This window comes from Phragmites australis, chromosome 1 (assembly GCF_958298935.1).
Source record: "Phragmites australis chromosome 1, lpPhrAust1.1, whole genome shotgun sequence".
NCBI classification, from domain to species: Eukaryota; Viridiplantae; Streptophyta; class Magnoliopsida; order Poales; family Poaceae; genus Phragmites; species Phragmites australis.
In genome coordinates, this window is record NC_084921.1 from 39,188,854 (window position 1) to 39,207,304 (window position 18,451).

Below are 18,451 nucleotides of genomic sequence, written 5' to 3' on the forward strand. Positions count from 1 at the left end.
CATAAAAAATTATATGTATAGACGTGCTATCAACTAGTTCTCCAAAAAATTAGCACAAACAATTATTTGTACGATAAGAAATAAAAAAGATAAATTCATATTCTGTCTAATTTTGTTTTAAAGCTAGATGATACTATCATCCTCTAAAGAATTTTTTATGACTATTTTAATAATATTTTAAAATTTAAAGTATTGGAACACTATATTTTTTTATTTTTAAACATATTATCGGTGATGGAGTCTAGATTTACAATTTTTTTAAAACGACAACATATATTTGTAACCTTTATTTAAAAATAAAAAATAAAAAATCAGTAAATGCCGACGCAATACGGGCCCCAACCCAAACAATGTCGGTGCGCCGATAGTTGGGCCTGGCCCGCAACTTCTCCCATATTTACGCAACCCCTCAAAGCCCACGCAGGAGTAGCCCGTAATCGCGGAATCGCCTTCGCACGCAGCGCACCACCACAGCCTTACGCCGCCGTCTCTAACTCCGACTCGCACCGACCACCACCACCTCCTCAGTCCCGGCCATGGCCGGCGGCGACGGTGAGGCGGCGACCCTAGTCCCCATCTCCTCCACCAGTACTCGCCTCCTCCACGCTTCTCTCCGTGACGCGTTTCCCCTCTCTTCCTCCCTGCAGGCGATCGCGCCCGCGCGCCGAAGCGGCACAAGTCCTCGGTGCCGTCGAAGGCGGCCCTGGTGGACGAGAGCGCTGAGTTCGACTACGCTGATGACTTCGACGACGACGCCCGCGACGGTACCGCGCGCGCTTGATCCCTCCTAAATCCGCCGGCCTTCCTCGAATCTCTAGGGGTTTCTGCGGAACTCTTGATTGATCGGAAATTTGGGGGTGGATTTTTTTTCTGTTGCAGCGGATAATGAGGTGAAGAAGAGGGACTTCACCAAGCTCGAGTTGAAGCCGGATCACGCGAACCGGCCGCTGTGGGCGTGTGCCGACGGCCGTATCTTCCTAGAGACCTTCTCACCGCTCTACAAGCAAGCATACGATTTCCTCATTGCCATCGCGGAGCCTGTGTGCAGGTCCACTTAAACCACTTGCAGACTAAAATACAACGAACCTTTGCATTTTTTGCTTGGACTGGTCAGAATTGTATTGACGAGTGGTACACAGTCCAAATTGCAGCAGCATATTTCGCCATGAAATGTCAATAGCTTGGATTGGAATTTTAGTAAGAAGGCCATACTGTGTATAGGGTTGATCTGAATGCGGAATGCATTGTTGACACACCAGCCGTGATGAATTAGGCTTGTTTATGATGTCTTGCACCGGGAACTGAATTTCAAGGTTTACCAAGACTAGGTTATTAGGGAGTTGCAATGATGCAATTTATTCACAGCCTGCCTTGGGAATGAATTTAGGATGTTGTTTGCTTTTCAGCAATTTCAGTATTCCATGTGAACTTATGATCATGTGATAAGAGGCAGCGTGATATTGTGTGAAGGAATTTATGTGGAACAGGTTGGGGATGATCCATCCATATGTTTAGGAATTTGTGCCATTTATGTGCTCAATTAAATGAACCATGATGACTTGGATCTTTTGGTTTTAGCTACGGAATTTTGAGTGATTTCTTCTTCTCTGAGCAGAATTTAGTTGCTTATGATTGTAATTTGTTTGTGAAGTGGATTTGAAATAAACAATGTTATGTGGATCACTATCTAAAAGGTAAAAACTTGACTGGAGTAAGTTGCACTATGTAGGATGTTTACCATTTTTACCTAGGAAGTAGGAACTAAGTGCTATGACTTGGTTAGGTCGAATGTTGTATTCACCTTATTTCTTGGAACAGCGATGAAGTTAAATTGTAACTGAATCTGACCTAGCACGGTGCTGTACTATATAATCTAAGAGATTTTGAAATGAATATACTTTTTTCTTCAGACTTTCAAAGATGCATATATTTTTGTTGAATGCTTGAAATATATTCAGTGAAAGGTTTGCAGCTTTTCTTTTTGAATATTTGACCTCCATCTTTGTTGTGCAGGCCAGAATCTATGCATGAGTACAATCTAACACCCCACTCATTGTATGCTGCGGTCTCAGTAGGGCTTGAGACTAGCACTATCATTAGTGTATTGAGTAAGCTCTCCAAGACTAAGTTGCCCCGTGAAATAATTGATTTCATCCACGGATCAACTGCTAACTACGGCAAAGTAAAGCTTGTCTTGAAGAAGAATCGATATTTTGTCGAGTCTCCATTGACTGAGGTTGTATCATTTGACCCGTGTATGAAGACTTCTGATTGCTCTATTGCTTTTTTTTTTTAATGAGAGAGCTGTGGTACCTCTTGCGCAGGTATTGAAGACCCTTCTGAAGGATGAAGTTATATCGAGAGCAAGGATATATCCTGAGGTACTCTTGTTTTATTTACTTTGAATGAATGTAACAATCTCTTGCATAAACAAATTAGTGTCAGGTGTAGAAGAACTTTGCAATGTGTGGAAGTGTGTTCATATCATCAGTTTCTTTGTTTTATCTCTTCTGGTCTATTTGGCATTTTTTTTGTTTGAGTAACATACACTCCACTTCCATATTGTTTCTCAACTTCTTAGATGTGTCATCATTTTGGTCATTTTAAACCATTGCAGTGTAGCAAATTTTGTAACTCACTACCTCGCTAGCTTCTGCCAGATCAAGTTGTTTCACTGCTAATTTTTCTACATTAAATCATTATGTAGCACCCATGAAAGTTAGCTGTTTGCTTTACAATGTTTTCTGAATCTATTTCTTATTTTCTTCAGGATTCCCTTGGTGTACCTTCATTTACTGTTAGCAAAACAGCTGGTCAAATAGCTAGTGGCCACGAAGACTTGTTAAATGGAATGGAATTGGCTGCTGCAACTGAAGACAAAGAAACACATTCTTTCGAGATTGATCCCTCTCAGGTATTTCTTCATTTAAACTAAAGTTTGGGAACCGCTTCGTTTATCAAGATTGATCTTCCATGCATCTCATACAGGTTGAGAATGTCAAGCAACGATGCTTGCCAAGTGCATTGAACTTCCCCATGCTAGAGGAGTATGATTTCAGAAATGACACTGTAAGTTCTTATCTGAAGAGACAGTCAGTGCATCTTCTTTTTATTTGATGATCATACACCGGAAAGTTCAAACCAAAAGGATAGGAGAAATTGCAAACCACATTAGCTCATTGTCAAAGAATGCAAAATGTGGGGTAGGCCCTTGTCAAAGGAATACAATAGATGGGCATATGCATCAACAGAAATAAAACCTTACTCCCTCTGGTCATAGAAAAGTGACATTTTGGACATGAAGATGGTCTCCACTCTCCAAAGCACGACTTTTGCCACTGATTTTTATTGCAATATAATTTAGAATATATCAATATAATACAGTTACAGTATACGAAAGTATTTTTCAACACAATGCTGCACAGATCATTTTTCATAGGCCAAGCTAAATGCCTACAAAGATTGTTGGTAAGTTAAAACAATTGGTTGCACACATTGTAAAAGGTCACTAATTTTTTTATTGGAGGGGTATTTATTATTTCATTCACATTTGTGATTTTTTTAACGGTGCATGGCGTGGAAATTCTCATCCTTGTACAGAACCTTGTGTGATTGTATGTACAAGAAAAATGCTTTGTCAAACTTTCTGTTGTGCAGATGAGCGCTTCTTCAGTACTGTAGGAAGTTATTTTGAATAACTTTACTGATTTCTGGCACTTTACAAAGTAAATATGGACAAATAGGCACTCTCAACTAGTCAACCTATAAGTATTCTTATCCATGTATGTAGCATATAACTTGTTCATTATATGGTTTTGCAACCATTTACCGGCAGGGTCTATGTGCAGACATTTGTTTCATGGTTTAGAATTGAACTGAGTTTTCCATTTCTATTAATTGTAGGTGAACCCAGATTTGGACATGGAATTAAAGCCGCAAGCACGGCCTAGGCCATATCAAGAGAAGAGCCTGAGTAAGATGTTTGGGAATGGTAAGTTAGTTCATCATGTGAAAATCACGTAATATTGAATTTCAAACTGGTACTCTGGTAGAGAGCTATAGTTGGCTACAAAGCTTTGGCTGGAGAATTTCCTAATAACTCTTAGCCTGTAAAGTACAGTATTGGTCTTATCAGATGGCACTTGCTGATTCGCAACCAGCTTTTGAAATGAAAATAAAAGGTGCATAGTGTGTCAAATGGTCTTGCAATGTCTAATTGAAAATGTGTCCAGTTTTGTTTAATGCTTGTGACTTCTGAGGGAACTAATGCAAGTTTTGAAGTGATAAGAAAAAAGCGTTTACTAAGGGACAAACCTAGGGGTGTTAGTGAAAATCTCCTTGCTCTTGTTAGCTAGCAATTTTGTTCCCTTGGGTCATTTATAGTATTCACTTTCCACTGTTAGAATTTTTGGGCACTTGCATGGAGTAAACAATTTACGATACTTGCATGTAAACGCTACCTTTGCTCATTTGATTTGATTTATGATTTTGCAGGACGTGCAAGGTCAGGAATTATTGTGCTACCTTGTGGTGCTGGCAAGTCCTTGGTCGGTGTATCTGCAGCCTGCCGTATTAAAAAGAGCTGTCTATGTTTGGCCACGAATGCTGTCTCCGTAGATCAATGGGCATTTCAGTTCAAACTTTGGTCAACTATAAAAGATGACCATATTAGTCGTTTTACATCAGATAACAAGGAGAAATTTAGAGGGATGGCTGGTGTGGTTGTGACTACATATAACATGGTTGCATTTGGTGGCAAACGGTCTGAAGACTCTGAGAAGATTATTGAAGAAATTCGAAACAGAGAGTGGGGCTTGCTTCTAATGGATGAGGTGGGATCTCTATTATCCGATCATTTTGGTGTTAATGCTTGTACGTGTCAATAAAGTATAAATGCATACTCACTTTTGTCTCCTTTTCTTGTGCATGTGTTTTCAGGTTCACGTTGTCCCTGCACAGATGTTTAGAAAGGTCATCAGCATTACTAAATCTCACTGCAAGCTTGGTCTTACTGGTCTGTTTTCATCGTATATTCCTTCATGATTTCACTGTTCATTTTTACAATGTGTTCTAAACTCATTAAATTAATATTATCACAGCTACACTTGTGAGAGAGGATGAACGTATTACCGATCTGAATTTTCTAATTGGACCAAAACTGTATGAAGCGAATTGGTTGGATTTAGTGAAAGGTGGATTTATTGCAAATGTGCAGTGTGCAGAAGTATGGTGTCCCATGACCAAAGAGTTCTTTGCTGAGTATTTGAAAAAGGAAAATTCAAAGAAGAAGCAGGTGAATCTTTATTGAAGTTTCTTACATATCCTTACAGAGTATTCAGTTGCATTTCTGTCCTTACTGTTTGCAAGATGAAATCCATGTGTTCCAATTTCCACTATTGCTTTATTTTATTCCCAATGTAAGCAATGATCAACTTGATTTATTTCCAGATTGACTCTTCACTCCCAACAAGAAAACACTCTTTTACTTTTGATATAAGTAAACGTATGAGGACTGCATCTCACTGATTCTTGCATGCCAGGTACTCTATGTGATGAATCCAATTAAGTTCAGGGCTTGTGAGTTCCTTATTCGATTCCATGAGCAACAACGCGGAGACAAGATAATTGTGTTTGCTGATAATCTATTTGCACTAACTGCATATGCAATGAAACTCCGCAAACCAATGATCTATGGTGCCACAAGGTCTTCACGTTTTATTCAGAACTGCAGAAGTTACCTATTTTTCTTTACTTATTATGTGTTTATCTATCTTTGAATCATTCAGCCATGCTGAGAGGACAAGAATTCTCTACCAATTCAAGAACAGTCCAGAAGTCAATACTATTTTCCTTTCAAAGGTGTGCTTAGTGACTTTCTAATATCAAATATATATTCCAAATAAACTTACTGTCAGCAATCTTGATGATTTTTGTGCTATTTCTTGTTAGGTGGGCGATAACTCAATTGATATCCCAGAAGCTAATGTTATCATCCAAATATCATCTCATGCTGGTTCAAGGCGTCAAGAAGCTCAGCGGCTGGGACGAATTCTCAGGGCAAAGGTACTTCTGGCTGATTCTTTTGACCATTTGGTCCATTTCATAGACATTGCAATTGCTGTGTTTCATCCTGACATTCAAAATTCTGTGTGCACGTTTATGTTCCTTTGACATTCAAAATTAAATCTGGACAAGTGGACATTTACGTTCCTCTTTCTTGAATATAAACACAATATGGTGAAAAGTCTTGATATTAATAAAATATTCTTATGAAATTTCTCATAACATTCTGCCAGCAAATAACATAGTATTTGCTTCAATGTTTTAAATGGTGTACCATGTTTATTTGAGTATATTTGTTCAATTTTATTGGTATGATATATTGCTGTTGCACATGCCTTGTAAGTTGTAACTGCTCTAAACCTGGTATTTGAAGTAGTTGCACAAAGGCGTTCGAGTATTTGCACATTACTTGTTATTTACTAGTATGTGGTTCCAGAGTTCTGTTTTGGCTTCTAGTTATGAAAGTAATCACTTCGATGTGGCCAATTAGATTGGTGAAAAGTGATGCAGAAATTATTTGGAGCACTTGGATCTCAAAATGCAACATTCCTATTTTAACAAGTCTCCTGTATTGTATTTTCCTTAAATCTCTTGTAATTTTTTGTGACTAATCAGGGTAAGCATCAAGATAGAATGGCTGGTGGGAAAGAAGAATACAATGCTTTTTTCTATTCTCTTGTATCAACTGACACACAGGTCAATCTCACTGTCTTACTGCTTTTCTCGATATTTTCCTTCTTTTTGGAAACACCAGCATGTAGATATATTATAACAGACCAGTAAATTATCTTCAGTATATCAGCATGACATTTTTTTGCAATGACACAGGAGATGTACTACTCAACAAAAAGGCAGCAATTTCTTATTGACCAGGGATATAGCTTCAAGGTATGGCTTGTGGAGCATTAGATTATGTTGGTTGACCCTATACGGAGTTGGAGCCTCTTCATGCACCTGCCGAGATTGTTCATTTGACACTTCAGTTTTGTGATGAGACTTACCAGGTTATCACTAGTTTGCCGCCACCTGATGAAGGACCTAATCTGAGCTTTCACACACTTGATGAACAGCTTGACCTTTTGGGCAAGGTGGGCGTTTCTTCTACCCATTCTTGTCTTTTTTGAGATTTACCTGTTGGTTGTAGTTTTCCTGTTGGTTGTTTCTGATTGTGCAGATGCTCTCTTGGCTATCGCAAACAGGTGCTGAACGCAGGGGATGACATGATTGGTGTTGAGCACTTGGAAATGGATTCTGACGGCAAGGCTCTCCTGAAAGCACGACGCTCTGCTGGATCAATGAGTGCCTTTTCTGGAGCGGGTGGAATGGTCTACATGGAGTACAGGTGTTGTCTCCCTCCACTTGACCTCTATGTTTTTATTTCACGGCATATTCAACTTCTTTTTTACTGTACTGAATGCACCCCTGTGACCTGTTCGTCCAGCACTGGGAAGGGGAAGGGTGCGTCGAAGAAACAGAAGGATCCATCAAAGAGGCACCATCTGTTTAAGAAACGCTACCAGTAGGGTGTTACAGTGGCATGTGGCATCTGCAGGAAGCCAGGGAGCCTGTTGTGCTTTGCTGAATATGATCTCGTACATGGGAACCTTCTCGTTTGGCGTAAAAAGGTCGTTGCTTATAATGCACAAGCCAAGTTATGCAATAGTTGTTACTTTCAGTTAGGGGAATCCCACCGAGCAGTTGCCACCGGTTTATGCAGGGTTACTGAGCTATTATGTCGAGGAACAAATTTGGTCTCTGGCTTTCTCATTCTGTTGGCATACCCGGCGGCCTTCTGGTTTATTTATTGATGGGGACAGCAGGAAATTTGTCTTGTTCCTGAAAATGTAAATATTTGTTGTTGAGCTTGTATACTTGTATTAACACGCGAAAATCATGACTAGTTTGCGATGCTGAACAAACTGGCTCCTGGGTTACAGTATTTCTACCCCAAAGCAAAGCAAAGTTAACGAGTACGCTGTGCGTGATGCAGACACTATTGTGTCGTTTGCTCAGTTTTCTTTAGTAGTTTAGCCCAAACTAGAGTCATGTTTCGTTGACAAAGGAGCTTCGAGTTTTATGCGCTTAAAGCCTGTTTCGTTTCTTAGCATGATCTCTAGGACCAAATTCAAACAGATATAATACATGCCATTCGTTAGCCTCGGTTACGTAAGTCGGCAACGCTGGACTCGCAATAATCCTTCTCTGGACATCATAATCTTATCAAACGATAACCAGTGAGCGCCTACAATTGCCCCGTCAAATCGTTCACAGCTTTGTAACTCTCATGACTTATATCTCAAACGATGAAGGATTAGTGTTTATTATTAGAACAATCTTACAGAAAAGCTGTACTATTCTGCGAATGCATAAACACATAATACAGCTTTCGGAAAAAATATAGAACTATTCTGGTTATACATAAACACATAATAAAGCTTTCGAAATAAATTATATAGAGCCGTAACTACTACTACAAAACAAGCTGCCCAAACCGAAATTCGAGAGAAGAAAAAATAAGCCACGCACACCAACCCCATCTCCCATCCCGAGCGAGGCAGCCAAAGCCCGGCGCAAATCACAGCCTCGTTTCCCCTCCCCTCCCCTTCCCCTCCTTCCTCATTACTCTCTCGCCGCCCGTCTCCTCGCGGCGCTAGAAACCAAGAGAGGATCTCCTCCTCCCTACCTCCTCCGACCCCGATTCGCCGCCGCCATCCCGAGTGCTCCCGATGGATTTGGATCTGTGGATCTCTAAGGTCAAGGAGGGCCAGCACCTCGCCGAGCACGAACTCCAGTCCCTCTGCGAATACGTGAGCTTCCTACGCCCCCCCCCCCTCCCGCTGACACGCTCCTAGGGTTTTGCTCGCCTCGTTGCTCTCTGGAGCGGCGGCACGCGCCCGCGTACACGCAAGGGTGTTAGGGTTCTCAGTGGTTGGAGGTGGATAGGGGCAAAATGGTCGCATTTGTTGCCCATCTCCGTGGGATTGGAGTGAAGCGTGTATTGGTGGTGGATGTGTGTCTGTGTGTAACCGTGGTTGGTTTCTCTGGTCGTCCAGGTGAAGGAGATCCTCATCGAGGAGTCCAACGTGCAGCCGGTGAACAGCCCCGTAACAGTGTGCGGAGACATCCACGGGCAGTTCCATGACCTGATGAAGCTCTTTGCGACCGGGGGGCACGTCCCCGAGACGAATTATATTTTCATGGTGTGACATCTGGGGCCCTTTTCTTTTTCCTGTGAGCTGTAGTTGGTTGAGACGGTTTTGGATGATGATTTTTTCCTCAATCAAGCCGTGGTTGACTCGCAGGGCGATTTTGTGGACCGTGGCTTCAACAGCTTGGAGGTTTTCACAATACTTTTGCTACTAAAAGCGAGGTATTTAGTTAGCTTTCTGCTTGGTATAGTGGATTTCTTACTCGATAGGTGCAAAGTTCAAACTTTCTGGTTCCTAGCTTCTGCCGTAGCAGCTGCTTCACTATTTCGCTTTGTTTGGAATAATAGAACCTCATTATTTTAGGAACGATACACGATCAGTTTTGTTTGTAACTTTGTATGATAGAACCTCAATGTTCTAGGAAAGATACACTATGATGTTTCGTAAATAACCAGAGTAGCAATAGTCCTTACTTAGACAGAACTAAGCTACTGAATGATAGAGTTATAGTGATTGACTGCTGCTTGATTATATGTATGTTCCTGTTGCTCTTTCTTAACTGCCTTTTCGTATTATCTTTCTTGGATTCTTGAGCAGTCTATGTGTCTGCTCTAACTTCTAATCAATCATGCAGTTAAATAGTGTGTACAGTTATGAGAAATAGAAATAATATCCCGGAGTCGAGCTGAATAGGTTCAGGATGACAAGTCACTGCACATTTTTAACCATGTTTTGTATATCGTGCGCCATCATACCTGGTAGCTTTAGTTACCCCCCCCCCCCCCCAAAAAAAAAGTGGTAGCTGAATGATGAGTGTACCTTGCTGGATGAAATTTGAAACTGAAGTTCCTTCATACTTTTAAGTAACTTGAACTGCAAATGTAAAAAGTATGATCCCTTGTCACCATTTTTTCCCCAGTAAACTAGAAGCACTCTGAGGAAATAGTTTTGACTCCCATCGTCTTTGTTGTTCCGATTTCCCTGAAGTGTTAAAATGTATGGCTAATTCTTGTCACTGAATTTTTTGACTGGCTTTAGGTATCCTGCTCACATAACCCTTCTCCGTGGAAATCATGAAAGTAGGCAGTTGACACAGGTTTGTCCTGGTATGGATAATGCTGATAGTGTTATAGAGTGATATTTTGTGATTCAAGAATCTTCTGCTGCAACTAAGTGTTCTGTAGTCCTATCTATGTTCTCATGATTTGTATGTTCTACTTCTGGCTCTTGACCCGTCTCTCTCTCTCTCTCTCTCTCTCTCTCTCTCTCTCTCTCTCTCTCTCTCTCAGCTGCCTGCTCCTCTTTTAGTGAATGCACATTAGAACTGAAAATGTTCGAATACAAGTCACACATACATGAACTTTAAAGTCTTATGTTTCAGGAATAACATTATCTGATAAGGAACTGTGTTGTCATGCTTAGGTTTTGTTTAGCCATTTCTCTGTTGAACAATCTGTCATTAACATGACTCCCCCTCATGATGACTTTGTATGGCCATACTTTTTTATCTACATTATATACTTGTTTTTGAGTCTACCACAAATAGCTGAGTACACATGGCATGCTGACTTAGTGCTTACATGCATGCATACTAATATACTGTGACTTATCTTTAGGTGTATGGTTTCTATGATGAGTGCCAGAGGAAGTATGGGAATGCAAATGCATGGCGGTACTGCACTGATGTTTTTGATTACCTTACACTTTCAGCAATCATTAATGGCCAAGTAAGTTCCTCTGTGTAGAGAATTGTTCATGTTAGTCACTTATTTGTGTCAAATCATACTCAAATTACATGCTGAAAATTCAGGTCCTTTGTGTTCATGGCGGTCTTTCTCCCGATGTACGCACTGTTGACCAGGTTGGTTCAGCCTTTCTTTTCGTAACTTTCTTATAATGATCAGTCGACATAGACGTTGCTTATGAATATTTACTTAAATGTGATACTTCCCCTTCTATGGGATTCTTGTCTTGTAGATTTGCTATATGTAGTGAATACAGAAAAATCCAAACATATCGCACCTGCTCTAGAAAAAAACGAAATGATCTGATGTGGACTCTTAAGATTCACAACTGTTGGAAAATTATGTTGACGGAAGATTCTGCTGTTAACCATGGATATATCTGAAATTCTCACCAGTGGATATTCACTCAAACTTCCTTACAGCCTTGCTTCCCATTGTCTGTAGTATGTGTTGGTCCAGCCCATAAGGGCCACGCTGACTTGATGTCATCCCCACCTTTTTCCATTATCTCACTGGCAGTCCCTTCGTGAGTGGAGAATGCACCGTTTTCTTCTTTTTTCTCGGTGTGGGGGTGACTATTACCACTGCTTACACACCTCCAGGCGATTGGCCTTCTAGTGAGTCTTCCACCGATGCCAATTTGATTGTGACTTTTAGAATACCCTTAGGGACATTTTGATCAGACATCTTTTAATGAAATGGTAGAGGTGTGTAAAACTGTATTAATGTTTTCGATGGACATCCAATCATTGAAAGCAACATTTCTATGGCACCTTTTATAAACTATAAGTAGTCTAGTAATGTTCCTAGGCAAGTGAACATCATTAAAGCATTCCGCAGCAAAGCACGGGTGTCATGCTAGTTTGTACACATTTGTGAGATAATTTTCTTGAGTAAAATGGTTAAACCAATGCACTATTGGAGATTAGTATTTCCTTACCATTGCTGGCCAATAATTTGAAGAATAGTAGAAAACATGATTCTGTGATCGATTTTTCACATGAAAAAATGTTTCAGTGAAATTGAATATTTAATTATATTTTTTGTCAACAGATACGAACAATTGATCGCAATTGTGAAATCCCCCATGAAGGTCCTTTCTGTGATCTGATGTGGAGTGACCCTGAAGAGATAGAGACATGGGCTGTTAGTCCTCGTGGAGCAGGTTGGCTATTCGGATCACGAGTGACAGCAGAGGTGCACATAGAATCTTTTTCTTCTCTCAATTCTGGATCCCCTTTTCATTGTCTCCTTATGAATGCTATTTTGTGCTACCCAGTTCAACCATATTAATGGTATTGAGCTAGTTTGCCGGGCTCACCAGCTGGTCCAGGAAGGCCTAAAGTACATGTTCCAGGAGAAGGGCCTTGTAACTGTGAGTTCCTTTTCACATATAGGCTGATCGCTCCAGATACTCATAGTGTCTTATTATGATTGTCATTTTTATTTCTGTGTGACCGTGTTAATGACGCTCATATTAGTTTTTCTCCCTTTTTTTTTCAGGTGTGGTCTGCACCTAATTATTGCTACAGATGTGGCAACGTTGCTTCTATACTAAGCTTCGATGAGAAGATGGTATGTTAGTTCTTTTGTCTAGAAGGATTTGCTTGAAGTCTTTTGCATACCTGGTACTTTGGTTCATTCATACAATCAGTCTTCAGTAGTTTTTATTGTGCATATATACAAGTAGTTTTTATTGTGCATATATACAAGCAGTATGTGAACAGAAATAATTGTTTTTAGATGGGCATGAACAGAGATACTTGCTAGTGATAGGCGGAGCACTTTGGTTGGGCCTGTAACAAGGAATAAAGCTACTGTAATAGTTACTAATAGGTAGAGGGCTTCAGTTGGACCGTCAAAGGACATAAACAAATAGTTGTCTAACCGCATCGACCATACTTTTTGAGGAATTGAGTATACCCTTTGGGGTTTAGTAGTTCATCAGCAACAACTCAGCATGTACCTGTTGTGTATTTGCCTGAGTAAGGGGGTAGAAGTTGCCATGGACAAAAAAAACTACAGTTCATCAATGAGTGCCATAATACCAGCAATTCTTTTTGTGCGGACATATCTGATCGGTCCGAGCTTGCATCACCGTGTGTCCCCGTATTTTATGGCTGTAAAGTGGTGATATGTTTTGTTCCACTGTGCTCTCTTTAGTTACACCAAATAGTGTTTCGTGAGCTGTAGCTGATGTTGATCGATGCTATACTTTGCTTTATTGCCAGGAAAGAGATGTTAAATTCTTCACTGAGACAGAGGAGAACAATCAGATGCGAGGCCCAAGGACTGCCGTCCCATATTTCCTCTGACTTCAATTGTACAATTTTAGAAGTCAGTGTTTTAATCTGTAAGGGCTAAAGATCATCCAGAGGTGTTTATTGTTGTAGGCTCAGATCATAGTGCAATTTGATGCGTTTGATTTACCCGTTCTTTTAACCACATGTACAATTGACCATTGGGAGTGTCATATACTCCTGTATTCCTTATGACACTGTCAAGTTTTGTTTCTGATTTATTTCACGTGTTATTTGTTATCGTGAACCATAGATGCATTGTGCAGCAAACAAAAAAAAAGGTTGGGTTTGTCTTTTATTTGTGACGTGAGATCTGTCTCAGTTTTATTGTTTTAAAGGACGATAAGAGTATTGTTGATTTTTTTTAAAGAAGAGAAATAATTCAGTTTATAAGGGAAATCGGTAAAAAAAAAAAACTTATAACTGTATGGATAGTTGGATGGAAATCTGGCAAAAAAATCTTGCTCAACAGACATCCTTTTCAAAACAACTAAAAAGGACACATCATCAGCTATTTGGACTCCATAAATTGATTGGGTTCGCTGTTGCCAAGTATAAGACAACTTTGACTTCTTATGATGAAATATCATAACTATTTTAAACTTGCCACACCTGCATTCTAAAGGTTGTCACTGATACTATCACAGGGACACCGTGTTATCATTGTCGAGCTTCGTCGAACCTCGATGATACAGTAGCTTCGACTTCACCAATGCACAGCTAGCCCAACGTGCACCTACTAAGCGTCGAGAGAGGTAGAGAGCATCTTAATTTGAGACAACTCATCGAAGAAAAAACTCCAAGCCTCAAAAGGTGTCCACCGCCGAGAATGTCATGGACCGTGTCAAAGCCGATTGCTGCTCAAAACTAAAGAAAGGATCTCCACAACAAAGCCTCCAAAGAGGATACGATATCTAAGGATGCCACCATCACCTATCTCGATGCTCGGAGTTAGGTTTTCACCCGGGGAGCCAAACCCTTGTGTGTGCGTGTGAGGGTAGGGGTTCTTGACTACGCCTCCAGCAGGGTAGTGACGCTCAAAGACGTCATCGACGTCGGCATAAAGCCAAGTAGGGCTTTCGTCCAAAGCTCCCTAACCCATCCACCGAGAAAACAACCACCTTTCCCACCTGTAGGCACCGTCCCTGAGCCATCACCCCGCAACCGGGTTCCCCGCAGGACGAATTTGGGGAAAGTCGATAGATCCAACAAGTGAAGGAGCACAAGCAACGAAGGAAGACCCAAAAGTAGGCACCGCGAGAAGGGGAGAACTGACAACTGCAATCCCATAGGGCACCGGAGAGGAGCAACAATTAAAGCTGCAAAGGGCGTCATATTAAGATATTTTCTTGTAAACATCTCGTGTACGCAGTTCCAAGTATATGTTCTTTATTCCCCCTAAAGAATGGTTTCAGGTATATGTTCTGTAATTTGTACGATGGACCACTATTATTCGCAAGCATTTATCATGATCTAAACGAATCGATTCTATCAGGTTTCGCATGAAAGCTACTGTTGAATCAGTACGTTAGCATGCTAGCGTTGTGCCTGCTCGCCAGGCCAGGCCAAGCGCACATGTTTTGCTGCACTGTCGCAGCAAGGAGACGATGGCTGCGCGCATGGGGGGTTATGAGCTCACAACGTCGCCCTCGTACCGTCACTTTTCCGACAACGGGGAAAGATATAGAAGTAAATTTTATAGAACCCGGTTTTACAAAAGACACTTTCTTATATTCATATTTTTTCTACTCTTTAATCCAGTTATTGAATCACAAAATAAATAGTATAAATGAGATCTCACGAAAATCTTTTTGATAAAATCTTTTAAAATTTAGTTCTAGAAAAACATACCCTCCGCGGCCGGTCTCGTTCCCCGCCCACTCACCAAGACGTCACCGGCACCGCCGCACTATACATGAACCACTGACCCGCACCTAACCGAGTCAGCAGCCACAGAGATCCTCAACAGTAACTACAATATACCAGTACCTGTTAATAAATTTGCAGTTACATGTATGTCCAGCCGGCAGCGATCGCGGTTTGCATCACCGTCCACCCTTTCTTTCGCGATTAGGCATATCCGTGATTCGCTGCTGCCCGCTCACCTGGCGGAGCAGCAGAGTGAACTCCACTCGCTTAAAAAAATTCTTCGACGTGCATGTCTCAGCTGTCTGTCAGGTTGTCCTCACGTCAAATCAAACAGCAAAGTGACTGCACTCCTAAATTAGCAATATACTAGGCCCTCTACTATAATAATGTTATAGTACCTTTTAATATTTTTCATATATCTTTATCTTCTATTAGTTTTTATATTTTTTTAATCTATAATCATCTTCTATAAACAGTGATACAGACAGAAGAGAATCCTCAAATACGGAGTACTTTTTTCTCTCTCCGTAATAATGTAGCAGTTGAAACAGACTCTGTTGGAGCTCTTTTGCGGGCCGCACAGAGTCCGTATCCGATGTGGCTTTATGTGCTCGTGCATTGTAATGAAAACATAAACATTAAATATAGGAACATTAATCACAAACTAAATATATGAAAATATGGATACATCATGAGAGCGATATCGTAGTTTGATTTCAGATGTGATTCGAAAAAATAAGAAGAGATTATTTATTATTTTTCTTTTTAATTTTTATTTATTTTTATTAGTAAAACATATCTCATAACTATAGCCGATAAGAAAATTGGGCTACGAAATGAGAGGATGAATAGAAAAATAGGTAAAATATTTAAATTTTAAAGATTTTTTATTTAATGAGGAAGAATAAGGAAAGATTGCCGGGAGAACCCCACATTTGTCATCGTAACACTAAGTAATCAGTGGAGTCAGGGGCATCTTTCGGCAGGCTGCTGCTGCTCTTGACCCTTTTCCCAATTCTCATGATCATTCAACTGGGGGCGGCGATAGGAAATTAATTTACCTTTCGTCCTGGCTGAGTCTCACAACCCCTCATTTAACATCCGCAGTGGCCTTTCGTTTAGAAACGGATTCAAAGCTCGCCGTATTTGTAACTCCTACGATGCACGTATGGTTGACCGGTAACGGATTCGTAGTTCATTACAACACTTCTCAACAGTAGCAGCTCATATGCAGCCTGTCGAACGGAGAGAAAAAATCTGCTTTTTTTTTTTTGGCGGAATGATGGGAGGCGCAGCGCAGGTGATAATGCAGCTCTTCGTACGATCGAGAGCCATGTACACAGAAGAAAAAAATGAGGACAAAGTAACATGCACTCGAGCACTTGACCTTGTAAGATTGGCGTGATACAACCATTGGATTGAGGCTGGTTCGCCGAAAATCACTTTCTAATCATCGGATGAGCTATACAGAGCCGAGAACGAGAGAGGTCGAACAGATCGAAACAGCAGATCCAACTTGGCAGATCCTCCAGTTGTGCTTACAACAAAATTGGAGAGAAAAAAAAAGGGGAAATGTCAGTAACTGAGTAACTTGGCGCTATCTCCTCCGACCCCGAGGCGGCGGTTGACGCGCCGGCGCCGGTACCGGCGGTGAGGTTGTCCGGCCACCACGTGGCGGCGGCGACCGCGACCGCGCCGGAGGCTGGCTCTCCTCCTGCCCCATTGCCCGCCTGCGGCCGCCCTGCAGGAACTCCCCGACCTCCGCGTCAGAGAAGGACGACGATCCCCCCGGCGCGAGCCTCCGCCGCGGCCGCCGCCTCCACCGGCAGCAGCACCGCCTCGCGGCCCGGAGCGGCGCGCGCACCACGCAGCAGAGCACGGACACGGGCAGGCACGCGCAGAGCACGCAGCACGAGGCCGCGCACTCCGCCACCGCCGCTGCCCCGCACCGGCCGGCGTCCGCGGGGGGCGCTGCCGGGGACACGCCGGGCCCGCGCCCGCGTGGGTCCCCTCCCCCTCCCCCTCCCCCTCCCGGCCGCTTCTTCGCGGCGTCGGCGGACGCCGCCTTCTTCCTGCGCGCCGCCGCCGCCGCCGTGTCGTCCATGCCCAGCCCTTGCCCTTTGCTGCTTGCTTTCCCTTCCCTTGGCATGCTTCGCTTTCGATGCGGGTGATTCGAGCAGAAGGCGTGGGGGTGTGGGAGGGAGGGAGGGGGAGGGAGACTCTGTTGTGTTGTATCTTGCTTCACATTTAAATTAGGAACATCGCTCGTGTGGCTTCTTTTTCTAAGTTTGATTAGTTTTTCTTTTTCTAAGTTTCGTTAGTTTTTCTCTCCTACTTAAAAAAGATATAAGTCATATTATCCTGATTCCTCTGCCATCTGCTCATCCATCGCCCGCTTGCATCCTCCTCAGCGTCTGCTCTCTTTCTCAAATTCTCTCCCCCTCGACCATCTCCTCCACCAATCTACCCTCATCAGCCGACCCTCTCCTCCACCCCCTCTCTCCTTCCATCCCACAACACGCACCAACCGTTGTTACAGTTGACTTTATTACTTTTCGTGCTCATCACATATCGTATATGGGAATGATAAGCCGAATGTCTCGTGCAGTTGTGATCCTTTGGCTTAACGTCTCATGTGTTATCAGTATAATAGGCTTATAAGGAGTATCTAGTTTGCTCTGAGAGTAGTTCTAGACGATCTCCGCAACTAGTGGTGTATGTCCCAATCGATCAGAGCTTATTTGGAAAAGGTTGACATACGTACCCCTTATGTGAACCTGTGTGGTCACGCAAACCGTATGGTCCTCAAGTCTCGTGGGTAAAGGAGTACCACCCAGCAAATGTAAAAACAATTCAAATTGCCGCACTCTCGGTCATGAGCATACTTCTGTCCATTTGTAGCAGTCGTAGAATCACGAATGTGGGATGATATGGTATGGTATGTTAGATTGTGGTTGAGATAATTCTATTCACATATCTGTTTATGTGGGTTCCATCACAATTATGTTTATGATATTGCTCTCTGAAAAAAAAAGTGTAGATGGTTAGGTGTAGGTGCTTACACACTTGAGTTAAAGTTGCATTTTGCATAAATTTACTTAACCGTGTGACTGTTTTCTTGCTAACATCTAAATACATGATCCTTGGAGTCGGGTTATTCATATGTATCCATTATGGATTAAATCTTGCAAGTACCTTCGTACTCACGCTGCTCTTTCAGGTGCTATCGACGAGGAGGGGCTAGTGTTTGGCTACTTCACGCCCACCGACGTTGGTGGCGGGCATGAATAGGCAACTACTCGGATGACATTATTTTGGGGTGGAG

At 42.0% G+C, this 18,451-nt stretch overlaps 3 protein-coding genes across 4 annotated transcripts; 2 read left to right on the plus strand and 1 right to left on the minus strand.

Moving 5' to 3' along the window:
• The first annotated feature begins 435 nt into the window (after positions 1-435).
• Positions 436-8,036, plus strand: LOC133918435 (general transcription and DNA repair factor IIH helicase subunit XPB1-like). 2 transcript variants are annotated; one of them, XR_009909763.1, is made up of 20 exons: positions 436-552; positions 648-764; positions 880-1,048; positions 2,014-2,236; positions 2,325-2,381; positions 2,771-2,914; positions 2,989-3,069; positions 3,904-3,991; positions 4,495-4,832; positions 4,939-5,014; positions 5,100-5,293; positions 5,541-5,704; positions 5,787-5,859; positions 5,950-6,063; positions 6,679-6,759; positions 6,892-6,951; positions 7,068-7,151; positions 7,263-7,405; positions 7,505-7,688; positions 7,781-8,036. XR_009909763.1 is itself a non-coding variant. In XM_062362321.1 (19 exons), exons 1-19 carry the CDS (start codon positions 537-539, stop codon positions 7,584-7,586), a joined length of 2,304 nt encoding a protein of 767 aa, XP_062218305.1. In that variant the 5' UTR covers positions 436-536; the 3' UTR covers positions 7,587-8,036. The 2 variants fall into 2 exon arrangements, 1 of the variants encoding a protein (XP_062218305.1); XM_062362321.1 differs by having other exon boundaries at positions 7,505-8,036.
• A 513-nt stretch (positions 8,037-8,549) lies between these two features.
• LOC133918446 (phytochrome-associated serine/threonine-protein phosphatase) lies at positions 8,550-13,555 on the plus strand. Its single transcript, XM_062362333.1, has 10 exons — positions 8,550-8,870; positions 9,117-9,263; positions 9,366-9,433; positions 10,251-10,308; positions 10,829-10,939; positions 11,023-11,073; positions 12,011-12,154; positions 12,237-12,332; positions 12,461-12,532; positions 13,189-13,555. The coding sequence occupies exons 1-10, from the start codon at positions 8,790-8,792 to the stop codon at positions 13,270-13,272; spliced, it is 912 nt and encodes a 303-aa protein (XP_062218317.1). The 5' UTR covers positions 8,550-8,789; the 3' UTR covers positions 13,273-13,555.
• Positions 13,556-16,435: 2,880 nt separating this feature from the next.
• LOC133889309 (serine/arginine-rich splicing factor RSZ22A-like) lies at positions 16,436-17,315 on the minus strand. Its single transcript, XM_062329830.1, has one exon. It carries the CDS (start codon positions 17,273-17,275, stop codon positions 16,724-16,726), a length of 552 nt encoding a protein of 183 aa, XP_062185814.1. The 5' UTR covers positions 17,276-17,315; the 3' UTR covers positions 16,436-16,723.
• Between the last annotated feature and the right edge of the window lie 1,136 nt (positions 17,316-18,451).